Here is a 22,360-nt window from a genome sequence, read left to right on the forward strand (position 1 = left end):
ATGATGTGCTTGAGAGCAGCCCTGCAGAGAAGGACTTCGGGGTGCTGGTCGATGAGAAGCTTGACATGAGCCGGCAATGTGCGCTCGCAGCCCAGAATGACGTCTTAACAGACACAGGACATAAGTTGGGAGGAGTAGACTGAAGTTGTTAAAAGATTTGGTTTTTTTCCACAGCAGGATTTCTTATAATATGGCAAAATAGATTTTTTTTGCAGTATGTGATTGATTTTTAGCATGGATCTTTCCCTGAGTTGTTTTATGAAGAGATACCCCTATTATTTTTCATAAGGCAAGCCAAGAAAGGCAATCCTTTCCTGGCCAAACAAGAATTCACAGGCTGGCTAAACAAGAATTCACATTCTTTTTGAGGATTTCATCCTGTTATTGAAAATACTTTACTTAGCAGACCAGTATTGGTGTCTTATATACAGTGCTTTTCAAACATTAATGTCCCTACATATCTGAACACAGAGGTAGGAAAAATGTAGTGTTTGACATCTTGTCTGTGGAGACCACAGGTCTGTCATCAGTACAGTATGCATTTACTGTAGCATGATCCTGTTCTGTTCTACAGTTGTCCATTCCTTGGAAACCCATGAAGACTGCTGGATGTCTTGCATACTACAATAAAAGATGGCAGGATACAATATTGTCATGCTATGAGTCATTTCACAACATTTTAGTCGCTGTGTGATGCACCCTTCCATATATATTAAAATGAGAAATACATTTTGTGCAGTTTAAAATTGGACCAGATATTGCTGAAAATCTAAAAGCAGTGGTATGTTTGAAAAAGATGAACATATGTTTGGGGATTTTTTGTTTTTCTACATCCTTCTGTATGTTTTCAAAATATCACTGTTCAAATAAATTCTGTTAAAAATACCTTAGCTGTTATGAATGGCATGTATATACATCTTTTTCTCAGCTGCAGTTCATGTGAATAGGCCCCCTGTCTCCACTGACATGATTTCATATTTTTATATTGCTAAATTCATAACCCACATGGCTGAGGCTTGAAAACGACCCATTTGGTACCTCTCTGTCTTTGTACACCTTTAGAAATCAAATACGTTCTTTTGACCAACTTATTTACAATTCTTAGAAAAGAAAAAAACAGGGAGAATCCTAAATAAAGATTACTGCACTCTTAGTTTGCTACTTGTGTGTTTTCACATGCACAGGTTAAAGAAATAAAAAAAACGTTGGTGTGAGTTGTTCCAAAAACAAGTAGTAAAGTACTGAATATTGATTGTCAGAAATATTACAATGAATAACAATTTTGGTTAATTTGTTTTGCTTTGAATACCGAAAATTTGATCCAGAACAACACCTGCATTAAAAAACAGCTAATTTTGGCATGCTGGATTTAATATTCATATTGGTGAAGTAGAAAATAATTTCTTTGGCCTTTTATATCTTCTGGGATTTTGCTGTTTTTTCCAGCACAACCAATCTTTACATCAGCACTCATGCACAAATGCTTATTATTTATGTCACAATTACAATCAAATGTCACTTAGCAAAGAAGGTTTTTATAGATATATGACAAAGTGATTAATGAGATAGAGCAGTGGAGAGAGGACATATTCCTAGATATCAGACACAAGGAAATTACCTGATTCCTTTGAAAATCTGTACTTCATTCCTGACAATAAGAAGGAAAGCTATTTTCTGAATGTGTGTAGTGATGCAAAGGTTTCATTAGTGTTATTCAGATGAAACATTGTTCTTACGTTGTGAAGGTGGAAGCACTTGTGCAGGTCCTCTCAGAAGATTGCTGATAAATCTATGTCATGTATTATATAGCTAAGATATATTTTACAGCTGAACTCTTGTAAGCATAGAATCATGGAATGGTGTGGGTCAGATAGGACCTTTAAAGATCATCTAGTCCAATGGGACATCTTTTACTAGACCAGGATGCTCATAGCCCCATCCAGCATGAATGCTTTAGAGGTGTAGTTGTTGGCAGGCAGCTAGATGTACAGTCGCTGCAACGTGGGCAATACTGTAATGTACGGTGTCTTTAGAGGCTATATGCTGTTGAAAATGGGAATGGATAAAGAATGGTGAAGAACACATTAGTATGTAAAGTATTTTGTTGTAGTTACATTTCTGGGAAGTGGTAGGGCTATTTTGAAACATCATCAGGACAATACCACACCAGTACACTGTCATGAGGGTGGTGTAATATAACAGGTCTGTAGTGATTGTGTGTTCATTTTTAACAGTACTGGGGCATAGTCTTGAATAGGAACACCAAGCTCATCCCTGGTTCTTTTTGTTTTGTTATAGTTGTTGTCTCCTGTTCTGAATCGCATGAAGAAAACTCTTCACCAAATCCACCTCAGAAGCTCTCACTGATAAAAAATAGGATGATGTCATTGCATGAGCCTTCTAAACCAGGTACTGCAAGTCCTCTTCCTTACATTCTCCTTATTTGTTCTTCAGAATCTAGGTGCAACGTAGATGTTGGCAGTCACAAGTACTTTTTACCAGAAAGCTGTGCTGCTAGCTTTCCAACTGGAAATGGAGCAATGACTCAGAAAGGCTGGTGTAACCTTAAGGGAGTCCCTTATTTCCTCATAAAGCAACAACAAAACCCAAAGAGCAAAAAAAAAAAACCAAAAACAAAACAACAAAAAAAAAAACAAAACAAGCCAAAACCCAAACCAGAAAAATAAAAAATATCATCTCCATCAGCACACCAGATCTGATTTTGGGAGTTCTCGAAATAAAAGTTGTATAACCTACTAGACTTTTACCTAGTAAAAATATTGCTACTACTGACAGTAATTCTGTGGGTACTGTGTTAACCTCTCAAACTTCAATAAATTTGAAACAGCACAACAGCTCTGGATCAGCACCCTTCCTTGTCTCACACAGCTGTGGAGTTTCTGAGCTATTGAGATCTCTAAAGCTGTATTACATAAACATCAAACCGTAGCCTGAAGCTGTGCACAGATTTCTGTTCCTAGATCCAGCAGAGCCAAGAGAGTGGCTGATATACTCCTTCCTGTGCCCTGCTGGAAGGTGGCATTGCATATGTACATGCATAATTTGGCAGTTCATCTGCTTGTGTCTTCTGTTTAAAAATGCTGGGCTGAACAATGCAGTAGACCTTTTCTAAACTGTATGGATTTAATGAGGTGAGCTGAGAAGCTCTTCAGGTGGTTGGCCCAACTGGTAGATTGAGAGAGGCAGTAACCTCCAGTGGACAACAGGCCAGACAGGGCTAGGGAGGATGTGTGTTCAGGTGGGGGTTCACAAGCTGTCCCAAGCCACAGTGGTGTGCAGCACTGTTGACATCTGTCTTTCTCTCACCCCTACACACTGGCTGCTGTTATATGAAAATGTAGTTACAATTAACTTTAAGTATTAGGAAGACTTGTCTACTTTTGCTGTTGTACTCAAAAAATACTTATTCCTTTTCTTCTTTTTTTCTGGAAGTTTAATGAAAGTGTATAATCTGCAAAAGACACTTATGTTTTTTTTTATTTCTAACCCACCTGTGTTGCCTGTGCAACCACCTATCCTCTTTATACCTCTAACCTTAATTCTGTTCTTTATATTAGTCTTTTCTTCTCCGAAGGAATAGCACTGCCAAAGGGATAACATTATGTAATTCATGTTTGCAAGCTCTGAATCCCCACTGAACATCAGGATCCCATATACATATGTGTAGTCTCTTATTATTTCTTATATGGCCTGGGGGTCCTCCAGTTATTACTCTAATATTATTATTACTACTGAAAATAAATATCTCGCAAGTTAATATCAGCTCACCATATCTATTTAGCCCCACTCTGCGTGGGAGAGCTTTGTGCAGCTAACATCCCTTCAGGGAGTTTATGTTAGATTGATGAGAGAACAGTGAATTACTTCTTGTCTGGTTTATAATATGCTGATTATGAAAAATTCTGGCCAGGATGATCTATTGTTCTTATGCTGCAAATGGACTCTGGAGTTTGTTAAGAGGGTGTTCTTGTCCATCTTGTCCTTTCCGCTAAAGGAAAGCAAAATGGTTTAAACAAATAAAAATATGTAAAGCTTGTGTTGCTGAGCTATTTTGCTTGAGACTTTGTCTTTCTGTTGCTGTGAGAAGGGTGACCTTAGAGTTTCATTTGTTCCTCTCTGCCGAAACACTAAATCCATACAGTTTCAATATTCTTGCTGCACTAGGTATTATTCTCATTCTGGATTTTATGTACATGTGGGCTAGACCTTCCACTGCTGTAAACTCAGTCTTGGTACTGGTGGGAGGATGGTGATCTACACCTGCCAAGAACTTGCAGGGTTGTTCTACTTTATGACATGTTTCTGCACCCACCATGCAGAGACTGTGTTGTTATTGCAGAATACAGACTTTCTTTTTTCCTTCAACTCTTCCAGTTTGGGGGAACAGTCCCCATACACTGCAGATCTGCTAATTCATGTGCCTGCATGGCCCCTGCCTGCTGAACTAGGGAAAGCATTAATGAAACTTTTGGTTTCTCATAACAGAAACCTCTTGTATCATGGGCTCAAGCTGTTCATGGATGACGTCTACAGACAATTTTGGAAAACCAGACTGGGTGTTATCTTCAATTGGTGTCCTGGTGTCTCAGGAAAGGCAGCAGATGCTTCTGGAAAACAGTTCCTCCCGAGGGGATGTTGAAGGTAGGTAGAATAACAGTTTGCCTTGAATGGACATCTTCTTTCTCCCGGCACTGGTAGCAGCTGTAAGTGGCAGCAAAAGGAGCCAGCAGGCTGAGGTTTCAGGCATATGTCACTAGAAGTATGGCCATATACTGGTTCTGGGCCACTGACAGCGCACTTAGGAGTTGTGCACAAGAGTCACTAAGAGCCATAAAATGTATGTGTACTGCCTAAGCTGTGTACATATGTACCCTGTATGCAGCCAGCCCCTTTATATACTCCTATTGTATCTCCCTGTTTTAGGATAAGCTTACAGAGACTGGATTTTTCTTAGGAAACTCCATCTTTTACAAGCCAGAGCTGGCTCCATGTGTCTGCTGTCTGACTTGCCAAGTCTTTGGCTTTTGTTGAACATTTTGCTTTGTTTAGTTTCTTCACTTCTCATTCCTTTTGCCACTTCTTTACTTATTTCCCTCATTTTTATTTTATTCTCCTTTCTCTGCTGGTTTGGGGTTTTGTGTGCACTCTGCTCTTCTCTTTTCATGATTGCCGTCTTCAAACTCCTTTTCCATTTTCCTCTTATTATCTCTCTTCCATCTGCACTGTATGTCTCTTGGTTTTGTTTGTTTTTTTTTTCCTCACAGGGGATATTTTCCTCCTGAACACCAGTAGACTCCCAGATAGATGCGAGTTCAGCCTGCACAGCCCCATCCTGCCTGGGAGCTTGGACTCTTGTTTGCTGGAACTGGCCATATATTCACAGGATGCTATTCCTCTCCTCCAGAGGTTCACAGTTGAAATCAGATATGTGGAGACAAACAGAAATGTAGTAATTTCTCTGAGAGTTGGCCATGAGGAAGATGCTAGGTAAGACAATAAATTCACAGCTGTTTAGACTTCGAATTGCAGGGCAGGGTGGTGTCCCTCCAGGGCACTGTTTACGTGTATCTTCACCATTATTGAGATCATTGCTGCTGTTACAGCAGAAGATGAAGGTAGAACTGTTAGGACTGAAGCACGTGACTTCCTGACTGTGTGTCTGTAACAGACCCATTTTTTTTTGTCCCCTTTGCAAAAAGTACAATTTCTTAGTATTCAGTTTTCTTCCCTCACATTTGGAAGGTGGTTGGTTGGTGGTTGACTTTCTCACTTATGCTAAGGCTATAGCTGTAAAATGCACTCAGTTCAAAGACTGCCTTGGCAACATGACTGATACCCCTAAGTATTCAAGGGGTCCTGTTGTCGTTACAAGAGGCGCATTTTTCATTTTGAGGTACAGTTAACCTTACCTCTTTTGTAATTTCTGTCTGCTAAATTCAGGACCATCCTATTTGCTTCATTTGTAGAGTTCAGAGAAAGGACAAACAGGCTAGAGGTGAGAAGAGGTGAAGCAAAAAAGAAAGTGCAGCAACCCTGGATCTTGCCCTCTATTGTCTTCTCTTTGATCTTTATAGTGTTTTACTTTTTCCATTCCTGTGTGTGACAGAATGCAGTAAGGAGGAGAAATGGGCAAAGGGAATGAATCACAATAGGAAAAGAAGGAGAAAAGTCCACATGTCATCTGATTTCGCCATTTTCCATGTACTTGTTTTCACTTTGCTGCAGTCTGCCTTGTAAGAACCTGGGTCAGGCACACAACAGAGCTTTTTGTTTCCATCACCTGACTGACTCCTGTGGAGAACTTAAGCAATAGGTCCTATTTCTTGTTTTCTTTGAATTCTTTGGCACTCCCCAGGCTTCAACGGAGATCTGTAGCCAAGAATTCTGGTCAGCCAAAGACAGCAGAGTTTGATTAAAAAAACTTATTTATTTTCTCTCAGATCACACTCTCTCTCTCCTGCTTTTAGCTATTGCTCACTTCCTTCCTGGCTAGTCCTTCTCCTTCTTCCTGCCAATTTCGCAAAAAATCTGTTGCATTTCCAGGGATCAGTTTCTAATGCCCTCTTTTACCTGTAACTGCCCTTGTTGGTTTGAAACCAACCTTGTTGGTTTCCCTGTGTGTACATACCCGGGAGTTAGAGGAGCAGAACAAAGCTCCCATGTTCCAAGAAGAGGTGGTTAGAGACTTACTTGCCCAATTAGACACTCAGAAGTCTATGGGGCCAGGTGGGATCTATCCAGGAGTATTGAGGAAGCTGGCAGACGTACTTTCCAAAACCCTTTTTATCATCTTCCAGCAGTCCTGGCTGACTGGGGAAGTTCCACTTGACTGGAGTCTGGCTGATGTTATACCCATCTACAAGAAGGGTCAGAGGAAGGATCCAGGAAACTAAAGGCCTGTCAGTCTGACCTCAGTCATGGAACAGGTGATCTTGAGTGCTATCATAAAGCATATGTAAGAGAACCAGGTGATCAGGCCCAGTCAACATGGATTCACGAAAGGCAGGTCTTGCCAAACTAACTTCTATGACAAAGTGACCCGCCTACTGGATAAGGGAAAGGCTCTGGATGTAGTCTTCTTGTACTTCAGTAAAGCCTTTGCAACAGTTTCTCATAGCATTTTGCTTAGGAAACTGTGTGCCTCTGGCCTGGACAGGTGCACACTCTCCTGGGTGGAAAACTGGTTGGATGGCCGGGCCCAAAGAGTTGTGGTAGATGGAGTTACCTCCAGCTGGAGGCCAGTCACAAGTGGTGCCCCCAGGTCTCAGTGCTGTGTCCAGTCCTGTTCAATGTCTTTATCAATGACCTGGATGAGGGGATTGAATGCACCCTAAGTAAGTTTGCAGATGACACTAAGCTGGGTGGAAGTGTTGATCTGCTGGAGGGTAGGGAGGCTCTTCAAAGGGATCTGAACAGGCTGGACCGCTGGGCTGAAACCAGTGATATGTGGTTTAACAAGGCCAAATGCCGAGTCCTGCACTTGGTGCACAACAACCCTATGCGGTGCTACAGACTAGGGGAAGAGTGTCTACAAAGATGCCCAGAGGAGAAGGACCTGTGGGTCCTGGTTGACAGCGTTCTGAACATGAGCCAGCAGTATGAGCCAGCAGTGTGCTCAGGTGGCCAAGGAAGCCAATGGCATCTTGGCTTGTATCAGAAATGGTGTGACCAGCAAGTCCAGGGAGGTTATTCTCCCTCTGTACTCGGTGCTGGTGAGACCACACCTTGAATATTGTGTTCAGTTCTGGGCCCCTCACCACAAGAAGGATGTTGAGGCTCTTGAGCATGTCCAGAGAAGAGCAACGAAACTGGGGAAGAGGCTGGAGAACAAGTTTTACGAGGAACAGCTGAGGGAACTGGAGTTGTTTAGGCTTGAAAAGAGGAGGCTGAGAGGAGTCCTCATTGCTCTCCACAACTACCTGAAAGGAGGTTGTAGAGAGGAGGGAGCTGGCCTCTTCTCCCAAGTGACAGGGGACAGGATAAGGGGGAAATGGCCTCAAGCTCCACCAGGGGAGGTTCAGGCTGGACATCAGGAAAAAAAAATTCACAGAAAGGGTCATTGGGCGCTGGAACAGGCTGCCCAGGGAGGTGGTTGAGTCACCATCCCTGGAGGTATTTATTTAAAAGACAGGTGGATGAGATACTCAGGGGCATGGTTTAGTGGTTGATAGGAATGGTTGGACTCAATGATCCTAGAGGTCTTTTCCAACCTAGTGATTCTGTGAATATTTAAAAAGCCTCTGCAACTGCAGCCAGAGCTCCATTCCCCGATATAAACTGGTAAAATACCCTTTTGATATACCTAGCTGCCCAGATCAGGCTTTTATCACAGTAGCTACAGTGTCCCTGAAATGGATCATACATGTTGAGCGTATTTAAGCACTGCAAAACAATTCTCCATGAAATCAATATTATCATCTCTCTAAAAGTGATGGCATTTGGATTTATTATAATTTAAGCAGCTTCACTGGAAGTAGACATAGACACTGATATTACTTTTTCTTAGTCAATGAAATAAAGACCTGGTAAGCTCAGAATGTTTACTTTTAAGGTTTTAAAGATCATAGGTGACTGAGTCCTGTTTTAATTTAAAGCAGAAAGGAGGGGAAGTAACAGAGGCAAAACATAGTTAGTAACCATGTTTAGGTCAGATACCCTTCCTTTCCCCTCTCTTTAGAGGCAAACTTTTAAAAATGTCTGCACAATTCCAGGAAAATTTAAGCATGCAGCCAAGACAAAAATTATTTCTAACACAGTGATTGAACTGCCTTACTAGGCAGGTAGTCTGAAATTAACATTCTCCTTATGGTTAAGATTTTAACAATATTGGTTGTTAAGAGGAGAGACCATCCTAAAGGGTTCCCACTTTCCACGGACTTCGTCTGGAACTTGCCTCAAAAAGCTATCCACATTTTCTCAGGGTTACAGTTAACAGTGCTTGTTCAGGTCACATCTAATGTCTTTGTACTGTTTTGCTTAACTCACTTTTTCCCTCTTTACCACACAAACTCAGAAGAAATCATACCTGAAAATTTTTTAGAGTCCTATGTGCTTTGGTTCTGAGTGGTTTCACATGCTTATGTTTGTTGTTGACTACAATTATTTCAGTGTTGTCATCAGTAAAGAGCTAGTTTGTTTCAAGTGAGTTGAAGCATCACTTGGGTCAGGGATAATCATTTTTCTTTCCATGGTCAATAAGCCAAGTTGATTTTGTTCTGTTTTCTTACTGAAATATAAGGCACTAACCATGATAGTCTTCATTGGCCAAAAAGCAAAGAAGTTCACTGCTGTTTGCATACATGGGGTTTCTGTTAGCCAACATCACAAAACAATTATTGCTTAGATTTTTTCATTTTCCTCCTTTTGGGGGGATGGTGGTGGTGCTAAAATACCCTGCCAGTTTCTGAAACTTATAGAAACTTAGTCTTTGACACTTCTGTTCTACTAAAACAGTTTTACTCACAAAAGTTATTTAACTTCTACTGTTGTACATGGAAACATCGCCATGTACCTAATCTGAACATCTAGAAATACTTGTGGTCACTTGAGTTTCATAAAATTATGTGTCTGACTATAGAAGCCTTTGAAAGAAGGTAGTCTGGTAAGTGTCCTCAGAGAATGCCTAATGTGTACTGTCAACAACGAGCACAGCCATTTAGATTAAAAATGCAGGTAGAAAGGGAGAGGCTGTGCAGCTGTTATGGAGGACTGTGATTTTTGAACTCTAAGCTGGGAGTATGGTTTCTTGCTCCTCATGCTTCTGTTGAAATTGCACCCAAAAATATACTGGGTCAAATAAGGGGGTGTGTAGATGGTCTTTAAGGTCCCTTCCGACGCAAGCCATTCTTTGAAGAACCCTCTTAACTGGTTGGTGAAAACAAGAGGTAGTCATGTGTCCTTCTCTCTCATCTATTTCCTTTTAAGTACAATGGCTAGAACTGGATGTTTGCAAAGACTTGCAGACAACAGATTCCTGTATGTAGAAAAGTAAATCTTTTAATTTGTATGTCCATTGACTGAGCCTAGAAGCATTTAGCATACATATTTTTGTGCACTAGCCTATGCAGTGAATCTCCCTACTTCAGACAAGCTTTCAACTTTCCTGTTCTGCTTTGTTTAATTTTTCACTTCTTAATGAAGAAATTATTGTTCTTAGTATTAAAATAATATTTCTTAAAATTCATTATTAGTTACCTTTGTTAGATATGGAAAGGCAAAGTGTAGAAAGGATTGTTAAGGAGGAAGACTTTTGCTCGGCAAAGGAGGTTGAGAGGCTAATGAAAATCAGAAAGTGAAAGTAAAAATCAAAAGTTGAAATTATAAGTTTACAGAGTGAATCTTGAATTTTCTTGCTGTGAGCTTCAGATTGCTTGCAATTCCAAACTCTATCCATGCAAATTTCTCAAAATGGTGTCAGACTGATAGCTCTTCCATAAATATGGATCAACTGTAACATCTCTATTTAGAAGAAGAGTAATATTACCTCATTACTTGAGATCTGGTTTGACATAAAATCAATGGTAAAGATATTGCCAAGCTTGGCTTAACTGGAAGCCTGCTGTAATGATCTGTCTTCTGCTAGATTGACAATGGGCTTTGTTCCTGATTCCATTAAGAAAATTAAATTGGCACCAACTAGCCCCTGTTTGGATACTGGGACCAAGCAAAAAGGGTGTAATTATTTATAGCATTAGGAATCTTGCTGCAACTGGATCTTGGGGTGGAGACTTTCTTTGCAAGGGAGTACCTTGATGATGATGAGACTACAAACACAGAACTATTCTGGATGATACAAAGCTACTTATCAGTTTTGCAGTCTCTGAATACTTGCCAGCTTTTCCTGTGGTGTTATAAATGAAGTCAAATTTCAGTGCTGGGATATTCTGGTGCAAAACTGCAATATTTCGTGGGACCTTTGGGCTATGACTCAGAAGAGCTGCCAGTTCACACAAGTAGGGGTTTAAAATAGTGGCCTTGCTCTTCTATAGATGCCACAGTTCTCCCAGCAGAGATGGCAAAATGGACAGTGTGTCTTTCTCATGTGTGACATTTCAGAGGTTGGTTTATTGACTTAAATCACAGAATCACCAGGTTGGAAAGGACCCACTGGATCATCGAGTCCAACCATTCCTAACACTCCCTAAACCATGTCCCTAAGCACTTCATCCACCCGTTCCTTAAACACCTCCAGGGAAGGCGACTCAACCACCTCCCTGGGAGCCTGTTCCAGTGCCCAATGACTCTTTCTGTGAAGAATTTTTTTCTGATATCCAACCTGAACCTCCCCTGGCGGAGCTTCAGGCCATTCCCTCTTGTCCTGTCCCCTGTCACTTGGGAGAAGAGGCCAGCTCCCTCCTCTCCACAACCTCTTTTTAGGTAGTTGTAGAGAGTAATAAGGTCTCCCCTCAGCCTCCTCTTCTCCAGGCTAAACAACCCCAGCTCTCTCAGCCGCTCCTCGTAAGACTTGTTCTCCGGCCCCTTCACCAGTTTCGTTGCTCTTCTCTGGACACACTCCAGAGCCTCAACATCCTTCTTGTGGTGAGGGGTCCAGAACTGAACACAGTATTCGAGGTGCGGTCTCACCAGTGCTGAGTACAGAGGGAGAATAACCTCCCTGGACCTGCTGGTGACCCCATTTCTGATACAAGCCAAGATTCCATTGGCCTTCTTGGCCACCTGGGTACACTGCTGGCTCATGTTCAGTCGCCTGTCAACCAGCACCCCCAGGTCCTTCTCTTTCGTGCAGCTCTCAAGCCACTCTTCCCCCAGTCTGTAGCACTGCATAGGGTTGTTGTGCCCCAAGTGCAGGACCCAGCATTTGGCCTTGTTAAACCTCATGCCATTGGTCTCGGCCCAGCAGTCCAGCCTGTTCAGATCCCTCTGCAGAGCCTCCCTACCCTCCAGCAGATCCACACTTCCTCCCAGTTTAGTGTCATCTGCAAACTTGCTGAGGGTGCACTCAATGCCTTCATCCAGGTCATTGATAAAGACATTGAACAGAGCTGGACCCGGTACTGAGCCCTGGGGAACCCCACTTGTAACTGGCCTCCAGCTGGAGTTAACTCCATTGACCACCACTCTCTGGGCCCGGCCATCCAACAAGTTTTCAACCCAGGAGAGTGTGCGCCTGTCCAGGCCAGAGGCTGACAGTTTCTGAAGCAGAATGCTGTGAGAAACTGTGTCAAAGGCTTTACTGAAGTCCAAGAAAACTACATCCACAGCCTTTCCCCCATCCAGTACTCGAGTAATTTTGTCATAGAAGGTGATCAGGTTAGTTTGGCAAGATCTGCCTTTTGTAAACCCATGTTGACTGGGCCTGATCACCCGGTTCTCTTGCATATGCTTCATGATAGCACTCAAGATTACCTGTTCCATGACTTTCCCCGGCACTGAGGTGAGACTGACAGGCTTGTAGTTCCCCGGATCCTCTCTGCAACCCTTCTTTTAGATGGGCACATTAGCCAGCCTCCAGTACAGTGGAACTTCCCCAGTCAGCCAGGACCGCTGGAAGATGATGGATAGGGGTTTGGAAAGGACATCCGCCAGCTCCTTCAATACTCTTGGGTGGATCCCATCCGGCCCCATAGACTTGTGGGAGTCTAGCTGGGCAAGCAAGTCTCTCACCGCCTCCTCTTGGATCACGGGAGCCTCATTCTGCTCCTCTAACTCTTGAGTTTGTAAACAGAAGGAACAACTTTCTTTGTTATTAAAGACTGAGGCGAAGCAGGCATTAAGTACCTCAGCCTTGTCCTTATCCCCTGTCACTGTTATTCCTTCTGCATCCAATAGAGACTGGATATTCTCCCTCGTCCTCCTTTTCCTGTTAATGTATTTGTAGAAAGACTTTTTGTTGTCTTTCACAGACTTAGCCAATTTGATTTCTAGTTGGGCCTTGGCCCTCCTGATTTTTTCCCTGCACGATCTCACTTCCTCCCTGTAGTCCACCCAAGATGCCTGTCCTTTCCTCCAAAGCACATAGAGCTTCTTCTTATTATTGACACATCGTGAGATCTCCCTGCTCCACCAAGCTGGCTTTTCCCCCCGCCAGCTCCTTTTCCGGAACACAGGGATGGCTTGCTCTTGAGCTGCTAGGATTTCATTTTTCAAGAGCGCCCAGCCCTCGTGGGCTCCCTTGCCCTGAAGGACTGTTTCCCATGGGACTTTGCTAACCAACCTTCTGAACAGGCCAAAGTCTGCCCTCTGGAAGTTTAATGTGATAGTTTTGCTAGTCCCCTTCTTTATCCCACCTAGAACTGAAAACCCTATCATCTTATGATTGCTTAGTCCCAGGCGTCCTCCAACCATCAAATCCCCAACAAGACCTTCTCTATTCGCAAACAGCAGGTCTAGGAAGGCACCCTCCCTTGTTGGTTCACTAACCAGTTGTGCAAGGAAGTTGTCTTCCATGCACTCCAGGAACCTCTAGACTGTTTCCTTTCTGCTGTATTGTACTCCCAGCAGACATCCGGAAAATTAAAGTCACCCACAAGGACAAGAGGCAGAGATTTAGAGACTATCCCCAGCTGTTTATAGAAGAGCTCATCAGTTGCTTCTTCTTGGCTGGGTGGTCTGTAACAGACTCCTGTCACAAAGTCCGCCTTCTTGTGGGCTCCTCTGATTTTAACCCATAGGCATTTGGTCCCATCCTCACCGTAATCCAATTCAAGAGTATCAAAACACTCTTTAACATAGAGTGCTACCCCGCCTCCTTTCCTACCCTTCCTGTCCCGCCTGAAGAGTTTATATCCCAACATAGCTGTACTCCAGTTATGTGAGTCATCCCACCACGTTTCTGTGATGGCAATGACATCGTAGTCACCTTGCCCTACAACAGCTTCCAGCTCATCCTTCTTATTGCCCATGCTGCGTGCATTGGTGTATATGCACTTCAGCTGGGCTGATGAACCTTCAGCCCTCATAAAGGGAAGAGAGTTCATTCTCGATTGACTGGTCCTTGGAATAACTAATTCCACAGACCCAGTTTCATCCTTACTGTCCCCACTTGTACTCGCCCTCACTTTCCCTGTTGTGGTGTACTGGTGGTCTTCTCCAGCACACCATTTCTTAGTCGCCAGTGTCCCACTTCCAGGCTCATTCCCAACTAGCCTGGTCTCCTCCCCTTCCCCCTTCACATCTAGTTTGAAGCTTTATTTAAGAGCCTAACTAGATTTTTAGAGATAACTTTAGTCCCCCTTGGAGACAAGCATGACCCATCCCTAGTAAGAAGACCTGGGGGTGGGTGTGTCACCCCATGATCAAAGAATCCGAAGCCTCTCTTCTCACACCAGGCTCGGAGCCAGGCATTAATCAGTTGTTTGTCCCTGACCTCCTGTTCCATATTCTTTAGTACTGGGATAAAACTAAACACCACTTGTGCTCCAGAGCCCTCTATCATCCTCTCTAAAGCCCTGAAGTCTTTTGATGGCTTTCAGCTTTCTGCGCTGTAAGTCATCATTGCCTATTTGAAATACTAGCAGGGGATAGTAATCTGTTTCCTTCACCAAGGAAGGGAGTTTTCTATTGATGTCCCTCACTGATGCCCCCGGTAAGCAGCAGACCTCCCTGTGGAGCGGGTCCGGTATGCAGATGGGTCCCTCCACTCCTTTTAGAAGGGAATCCCCTAAGACGATCACTCTCCTCTTTTTCTTGACAGAGGATGTTTTTAGGGCCTTCTGAGGACGCTGGAGCCTAGGGAATGTTTCTAGGCTGTGGGGACCATCTTCTTCTTCCTGGGGAATAGGTTCCTCCTGCAGCGTTTCATATTTATTTCTGAGGGCTATCTGGGGGTTAGTTGTCCGGGTGGGGGGAGCAGGTTTCCTGCGCCGGACAGGAACTTGCTGCCATCCCCCATCTCCTGTTCCCCCTGCCTCACGGATTGTTGGATCGAGCTGCTCCACCGCACTGGCTCCAGCAGCCTGCTGGGTTTGTGCGAGGGCACTGCTCCAAAGATCTATGTCCCTCTCACATTCCCTGATAGTCCTTAATCTGTTCACCTCCTCCCTCAGCTCTGCCACCATGTGAAGGAGTTCTGTGACTCGCGCACAGCTCCCACAAGCGTAGCCGGGTGCCAGAGGCACGGGCTGGTGTAGGAGGGGGGCACTGCCTACAACCCAGGGTCTGCGTGGCTGCATGGACCCACTGAGGCTCTGTCTGGGTGGCAACATCCATCCTGTTCGCTGCTGCTCCCGGAGCAGTTTTAATCTTCTGCCTGGTAGCCACCATGGTCCGCTGCCCCGTCTGATCCGCCACCAGCCTCTCCCTGAGCCCTTCCTGCTCACCCTGACCGCTCGAACTGCCGCTCAAACTGCCCCTTTGTAATAACGTGCCCCGCACCTCTTTGCCTCGCTCCTCTCAAACTGCCCCTTGTGTAATAACGTGCCGCGCTCCCAGTCGCCGTGCTCCCAAGAGACCGTTTAAATCTCCCGCGGTATCCGCCGGGACCGCCCCCTCCCGTCAGGCACCGCGCGGGACCGTCCGCTGCCGCGTGTCAGGAGCCGAGCGCCGCCCGTCCCGCTCCCGCTTAGGTTTTCCTAGGCTTTTCTCGTCTCAGGGAAATGCCCCACCACCTCAGATGGCCGCCCCACCGCAGTACTCACCGTCCTGCCGCTGGATGTCGCCGAAAAAGGGGATAGTCTCTAAATCTCTGCCTCTTGTCCTTGTGGGTGACTTTAATTTTCCGGATGTCTGCTGGGAGTACAATACAGCAGAAAGGAAACAGTCTAGGAGGTTCCTGGAGTGCATGGAAGACAACTTCCTCGCACAACTGGTTAGTGAACCAACAAGGGAGGGTGCCTTCCTAGACCTGCTGTTTGCGAATAGAGAAGGTCTTGCAAATAGAGAAGGGATGCCTTACAAGAGGTAGTAAGAAACTCTCATCAGGAAAAGGTGTATAGTTGGCTTCTGGAGGGAAGAATGGGCTAGGTAACTAATCAGTAGCAAGCAAAAGCAGAGAGGGTCGTAAACAATTAAAGTTGCTCTGGGGTTTTTTGCAAGTGGCAAATTAGTTGGTCTGTGATTTTCACGCTGTGTTCGGTGAAGGTGTGTTTGTCCAGCAGTTGTCTTCTATTGTGTTTCTGGTGCAGAACAAAGGCTGGATGAAGATGATCACTTCATGGCAGCTGAAGGCATTTCCCAAATGAAAGTCATTTCATAGCATAGCTGACTTCCATGAGACTGATTTGAGTGAGGTACTTAGAAAATTCCCATTTTGTATCTATCTCAAGCTTTCAATGCCTAACAACCATCTTTAAAAGTAGGGTGTGTGAGGCCATCTTCCATGCTCTGAACCACCACTAGTGCTGCACACTTGAGAAACCTTTGCTGTCTAGGACTATAACATTTGTCCTGTGGTGAAGTGCAAATTGCCAGAACATTCTGCATTTTCTGGAACACTTTTTCTTCTCCTTGCTTTGTGGGTGCACTCTAGCTTGTTAAGCTGGGATATTAGATGGAGAATGCACAGAAAAAGATTTCCACACTTGATGAGACCAAAAACCATTCAGGGCTAGGCATTTACTTCCAGAACATACAATGTCAGTGTTAGCTTGAGGGGACACAGAGACTTGTGCAGCTACTTGGTTGCTCTGCACTTGCAAGAACAAACACAATACAACCATATATGTGGAAAGCATTTTAGGAGGGGAGGGGGATGACCAAAACTGATGATAATTTAAGCCCTATTTTAACTTAAGCATAATTGGGAACGGTTGAATCTTTTCTTCATTAGTAGTGGAATCTGCAGCAAAGATAACCAAACATGAGCTTGTTAGGCTCAACATTACTTGAACAGCACCTGTTTGTTATGTTGGAGTTTACAATCATCAGTCTATTCCCTGTGTGAATACTATTAGTTCTGTTTGACACAGTGCAGAATTTTCATACTAGAGAATCCATGGATTCCAGTGTGCTGTGTGTATGTTTGATAACTGTTTGTTGTCTTCTAGGATGAAATGGAAATCCCTGATGGCCCAAATTGGCCGAATAGAAAGACCTTTTAAAATCACTTTGCTGTATTCAAACTGTGAAGCACACAAGGCTGGACTACTGGCAGTGGGTTCCTTGCAGCTCAGAAACTGCTTTCATGGTATGTTACAATACAGTCAGGTTTTGAACAACCAAATGCAGTCAGGAAAGAGAGCAGCATCCTCACCAAAATTGGTGAATGTGATCAGGGAGTCGGTCATATGGGAGGTAAATGAAAGCTGAGTTTCCTCTGGGATTTCTGTCAGTGCTTAATTGTCAAAGGTCACATTTGCATGTGTTTTTTGTGTGTGCAAACATCTGTACATGTGTGCTCTGAAGGAAGGGTAGGAGCTTAGAATTATAGACCTGATTTAAGTAATACTCTCCGCTTTGCAAATTTGCTTTGCTTGACCTTTTTATGAGAAAACAATAGGGTTTATGTTGCATCCAGCAACAGGGATGGGAAAAAGTCTTTGCTTAGATTATTTTAGCATTTAATATTTTTCTTTCTTAAATAATCAAGAACAAAAGACTACCCTGTGTCACGAAAGCCTTTCCCATACTAGGGCTCCATTTTCCAAATCCATAAAGAAAGGAAACATTGATCTGCACCCATGGGGTCTCTTTGCTACTGCCAGACTGAGAACTTCTGCCTAAAATGAAAATAACTGGAATGTGATTATTGCTTCCAAAATACTGAATGCTCAGGTCAGAAATCCTCAGTTTTACTTGGCACATACAGTCCTGTTGTGGATGCCTTTGATGTGATCCTCAGTAGCTGTGCAGAATCTTGCTAATGTCATTTAGGCTTCTTGGAAGTACAAGAGTCTGTCGGCACAGGCAGCCTGCAGGTTGGAGACACAATCATCTTCACTTCCTGGGTTCATGCATTAGTATAATGCTATTGCCTGTACTTTGCAGACACTGTAGAAATAGCTTTGAATGTATATCTGAAAAGCTTCAAATGTGAAAAAAGAACCCTGATTTCACAGAGCTGTTTCATAATGTATCATGAGGCTGGTTTTTAGCATGTAAGTGATTTAATTGTATTGCCGTCAGTAATCTTTTAATTTAACAAACATTATGTTTGTAACACAATAGTTTTTTTGACAATCATGGAATTTTGAGGGGATGCATACAGCCTGAAACACTATGCTAAACACCCCCAAACAGTCCATAAGTAAGCTAATGGCACGTACCCAGCACAACACAGTGCCATGAAGAAAAACTGTTCCAGGCTTTGTACCTGAATTGCTGCAGAAGTGTCCTTTTCTCTCACTTCTGGAATTGGCTTCCTAACTTTTGCATTTTTTTCAGAGCAGCAACAATCCCAGTGGAATTTCTTTGTGGAATTTTCTCTGCTAAAAGGGAGCAGGTCCAGAAGAGACCAACACAAACCTCCAGGTCTGTAACAGACCTGTGCACAAACACATCCACAGGACAGGCTGGATGCATTAAGAGTCATGCTTTGGGGAAATAAAAGACTTAAAAAGCGTGTTCAGCCTGGTCGTGGGTACCTGTGCAGTCAGTCAAATGCTTCTGGAGTATATCTGATTAAACTACCTAGGGTGCAGGAGTAAAGTGCCTGCACAGTGAGCTAAATTGCTGGGGAAGCAGCTCTCTTCACAGCCTGGATGCCACAGAGCTGTCATGGAAGTATGTGAGCAGCAGGAGTGTCAGTTAAGCGTGACTCTCATTAGGGCATAGCAATGTGTGTGTCAGGACCAAAGCTAAGAGTATGCCTTAAACAGCGGAGTGTTGTGCAGCACACCATAGCTGACTGTCAGGTGCACAGTCATGTGTGCAGAACCGAGGAAACTGCAAGGTCTTTCATTAAAAAAAAAAAAAAAATGATTATGTGCATTAGAGAGAAAGGAGCAATAAATTTGGTCTCCATGAGACCTGAGGTGATCTGCAGGAATCTCAGGCTGAATCGAAACCTACATGGTAAAAAGCAGAGGTTAGTGTCATTTGTTACCCAGAAGACACTTTCTGAGGCCCTCCGTGTGAAGGTTGATACACATGAAAGGTCATACACATTCCAACAACTCCTCTCTGGGTTTCTTTCTCTTTTTCCTTTAGATAAAGAAAACCAAGACCTTTATATATATGACAAAGGCTCTACCTTCCCCTGCCTTCATGGAGGCTGTGTCAGCCATCTACAAATCTGTGAATTCATCAGTGATTGCCCTGCGAAAGAACAGGAAGGAGTGAGGTGTGGTGAGTATGTGGCATGGCACTTAGTGGGAACCTTCATCCCATTAGAAGAAATAATTTAGAATGAAAAATAAGTTAGATTTATTCAGTTTCTAGACTAATTCTGTATTTTGCCTCCTGACTTAATTTATCTTATTTACATTAATTGGATACCAAGATTCTCTCTGAAAATTTACCCTATATAGGATAAAATTAATTTAGGGGTTGGGTTTGGTTGTTTTTTTCCTAATATTGCAGTAAGGAGTTCAATGACCTGCCTTTCATGGTTGCTGCTACTTTAGAGAAAGGCAAAACCTTATTTACATGTCTGCAGCTGTTTGTGAAAGCCCTTCTGGACCCAAGGTCTGAACCTCCCTTCAGCGGAAGGTGCTGATGATCTTTCTAGTGTTGGGAACCAACATGGTCTTAAATCTGTCTCTCCAAGATCCCAGTTCAGAGTTGTTCTTGCACATCATGACAGAGAAATCCCCCGACTCAGTATGTTTGGTGCTAAGCATCATTTAGCTTTGTTGTAAGTACAGTGGCAGAATTCTAAAATAATCTGATTGGCCTTCCTTTAAGTGCACACAGAAAGCTTTGTGATATCTGCAATTTCAGATCCAGCAAAGCCTTTATGAACACATGGCACTAATTTCCTATTCTTGAGATTGTGGGAGCTGTAATTTTGCACAGTGTCTAGAGCAGGACAGAACTGCAAAGTCTCAAATATCTCCAGAAGCAAATTATTGCCTTCTGGTGTTGGCTCTCAAAATAAACAAATGAAACCTATTCATATTTTGACACTGAAAAACTGTGTAGCATAGGTTGAGTAGCTCAGACAACCATGAGTTTTGATTTTTACTGCTGTTCCTGGTTCTCCATGTAACATTTTCCTGCTTTTTCTTATTCTCCATTGTAGACAGTCTCCCAGAAGGCTCACATTGCTCTTTCGAAGAGGGTCCATGTGGCTGGATACTGAATGAAACTGCAGCATCTCCTTGGTCTGTTCGGAGCTTTACTGAAATGAATCAAGGTGACTCCTTTGTAGGGTCTGCCTTGCGAGCCACTAGTGGTAGGTTCCTTGTAGTTCTCTCTCTATTTGTATGTGTGTATGTATATATGTGATAGCAACGATCTCTAGGTTTTCAAACTGGTTTAAAATTTTTGGCATCATTGCCAAATGAAATTTAGTGTCAGTATTATCTATAATAACTTTAAATATAGCTAAAATTAGCTTATGAACATGATTCAAAACCTTATGTAAAACAAGTTCTGCAACGAAGTTAACATATCAGATTCTGGGATTCTCATTCACTTTAAAAAAATACATAATGAATTCTCTTTATGTATACTTCTTCCTTCCTTCTTCCTCTTATGAGCTATGCAATTGCAGAGTACTTCAGCAGCAACATGATAGCTGCTGGATTACAAAGTAAAAATTGTCTAACAAAACTAGACAGCTTGTAGAACCAAATCCTTTGGACAACCTTGCCAGACTCCCCCAATGAGTTAAGAAGAGCATCGTATGTAAGGATGTGCCAAGACGAAGTGATCACAAACATAGAATACCACGATTAAAAAAAAAAAAAAAAAAGGTCAGATATTGCCCAGAACTGTCAGCTTGGGTTGGAAATCAGAAGTGTTAGCACATATGAGTCTTGCTTTGCAGTTCCCTGTCAGAGTGCAAGGTGTCCATAGATGTGTTGTGTTTGTCTCTTGAGATGTTGTGTCAGCTGTCCCTGGGAGCAAAGACTACAGAAAAGCTCTTCGAGCCCAGTATTTGTCTCAGCAGGCGTCATTGGTATGAGAATTAGGGCTGATCAGGAGTTCACCGTATGGGAATTTTGGGAGCCTCTGTATGGGATATTTGAATGGTGTCTGAGGTTTATGCACTCGTGTTCCAGGAAGGGGTTTGGGAAGTTGACTTCCATGCTGCTGAAATCTCCCAGAGTGCTTATTAGATCCTCACAAATAGATCTGCTCTCAAGCCATGCTTGTCATCTTACTGTGTGCTTCAGCACAATGATGTTGAATTATTTCAGGAGAGCATATAAAAACCAAACCACCACCTTGTATTTTCTGATCCACTTTTCTGTTCACAGGACATTTCCTCTACCTGCGGGCAGACAGCAATGAGACATGTGGTATGGCCAAGGCTTACAGTATCAGCTTGCCAGCTAGTATTGCCACTGAAGACTACCAGGTATATTGCTCGGTCTTAGCAACTTTGTGGGGTTCAACATGAAGCTGTAGACAGTGTTTGCACAATTAGCCCACTCTCCTTTGCCTCTGCACGCTCTATGAAACACTGGAAGGCAGAAGAGTTGGCTGTACTGTGTAGACAGCTACTTGTTGAAAACTGGAAAGGTGGTGTGAGGTAAAAGCAGGAGCCCCAAGTCAGCTCCTCAGTATTGTAAAATCCCCAGCCTAACTGTACGGAGTATTCCCAGAACCTGAACTGTATGGGGTAGCCTTGATTTGTAGGAAAGGAAGCTGGCTGGCTGGGCTGTTGAGCCATTCTCAGGCTGCTGAGGCATCTCTTCATAAATCTGCAATACTTTCATAGGAATTGATAAACTCGACAGTTTCGCTAAGAACAGAGGTATAAAGTTAGTAGGCATTACTGGTAATAAATGATGGTAATAAACTACTGCTCACTTTATTCAGGAATTTCAAAAGGCGAGGGCAACCTCGCATGGCTAAACTGCCTTCAGCCCAAATATCTACAGAGAATAGGAGGAGTTCTGAGATGCTGGAATTAGAAATATTAAATAATATTGTACTCATAACACTTAGGAAAATTAAGCGGCAAGTTTGAGCTGGAATCCAGCGCTGCTGGAGGGAAACAGAAAGCTTTGATGCTTGCTAATTAGAGCTGGCAAAAGAAATATAGTGTGGGTGCCAAAAAATTAACTTCAGCATTTATATTTACTTATAAATCCAGGTCAAGTTTGCTGGGTAGTTACAACAAAATAAAATGTACTTGAAGCTACCTTCACAAAACGAGGAGAAGCAGCAGTAACTGTCGGTTATGGTGTACAGGTCACAGAAGATCTGGACCCAATCTCTCCTTCATTGGCAAGGGTTCAAACACACATTTCAGGAGCGATGAACTTCCTGTGGTTGTTCTTTGCAGTGCATACATGTGCATGCTCCCTTTCTGCTGCTGCTGGTGTTCCCT

The 22,360-nt window shown here is 43.3% G+C and overlaps 1 protein-coding gene across 4 annotated transcripts in view; it reads left to right on the forward strand.

The window, feature by feature from the left end:
- Positions 1-22,360, forward strand: part of LTK (leukocyte receptor tyrosine kinase) — a 101,921-nt gene that overhangs the window by 40,386 nt on the left and 39,175 nt on the right. Inside the window, exons 2-8 of one of the 4 annotated variants that reach the window (XM_054068793.1) lie at positions 2,299-2,409; positions 4,507-4,662; positions 5,286-5,508; positions 16,965-17,104; positions 19,066-19,203; positions 20,099-20,251; positions 21,282-21,382. In XM_054068793.1, the coding sequence (XP_053924768.1) occupies positions 2,299-2,409; positions 4,507-4,662; positions 5,286-5,508; positions 16,965-17,104; positions 19,066-19,203; positions 20,099-20,251; positions 21,282-21,382 (1,022 nt within the window). Of the gene's footprint in view, positions 1-2,298; positions 2,410-4,506; positions 4,663-5,285; positions 5,509-15,502; positions 15,788-16,103; positions 16,209-16,964; positions 17,105-19,065; positions 19,204-20,098; positions 20,252-21,281; positions 21,383-22,360 lie in introns of those variants that run through there. The other 3 variants (XM_054068795.1, XM_054068796.1, XM_054068794.1) reach the window with 3 other exon arrangements.

This window comes from Cuculus canorus, chromosome 5 (genome assembly GCF_017976375.1).
Source record: "Cuculus canorus isolate bCucCan1 chromosome 5, bCucCan1.pri, whole genome shotgun sequence".
Classification (NCBI taxonomy): Eukaryota; Metazoa; Chordata; class Aves; order Cuculiformes; family Cuculidae; genus Cuculus; species Cuculus canorus.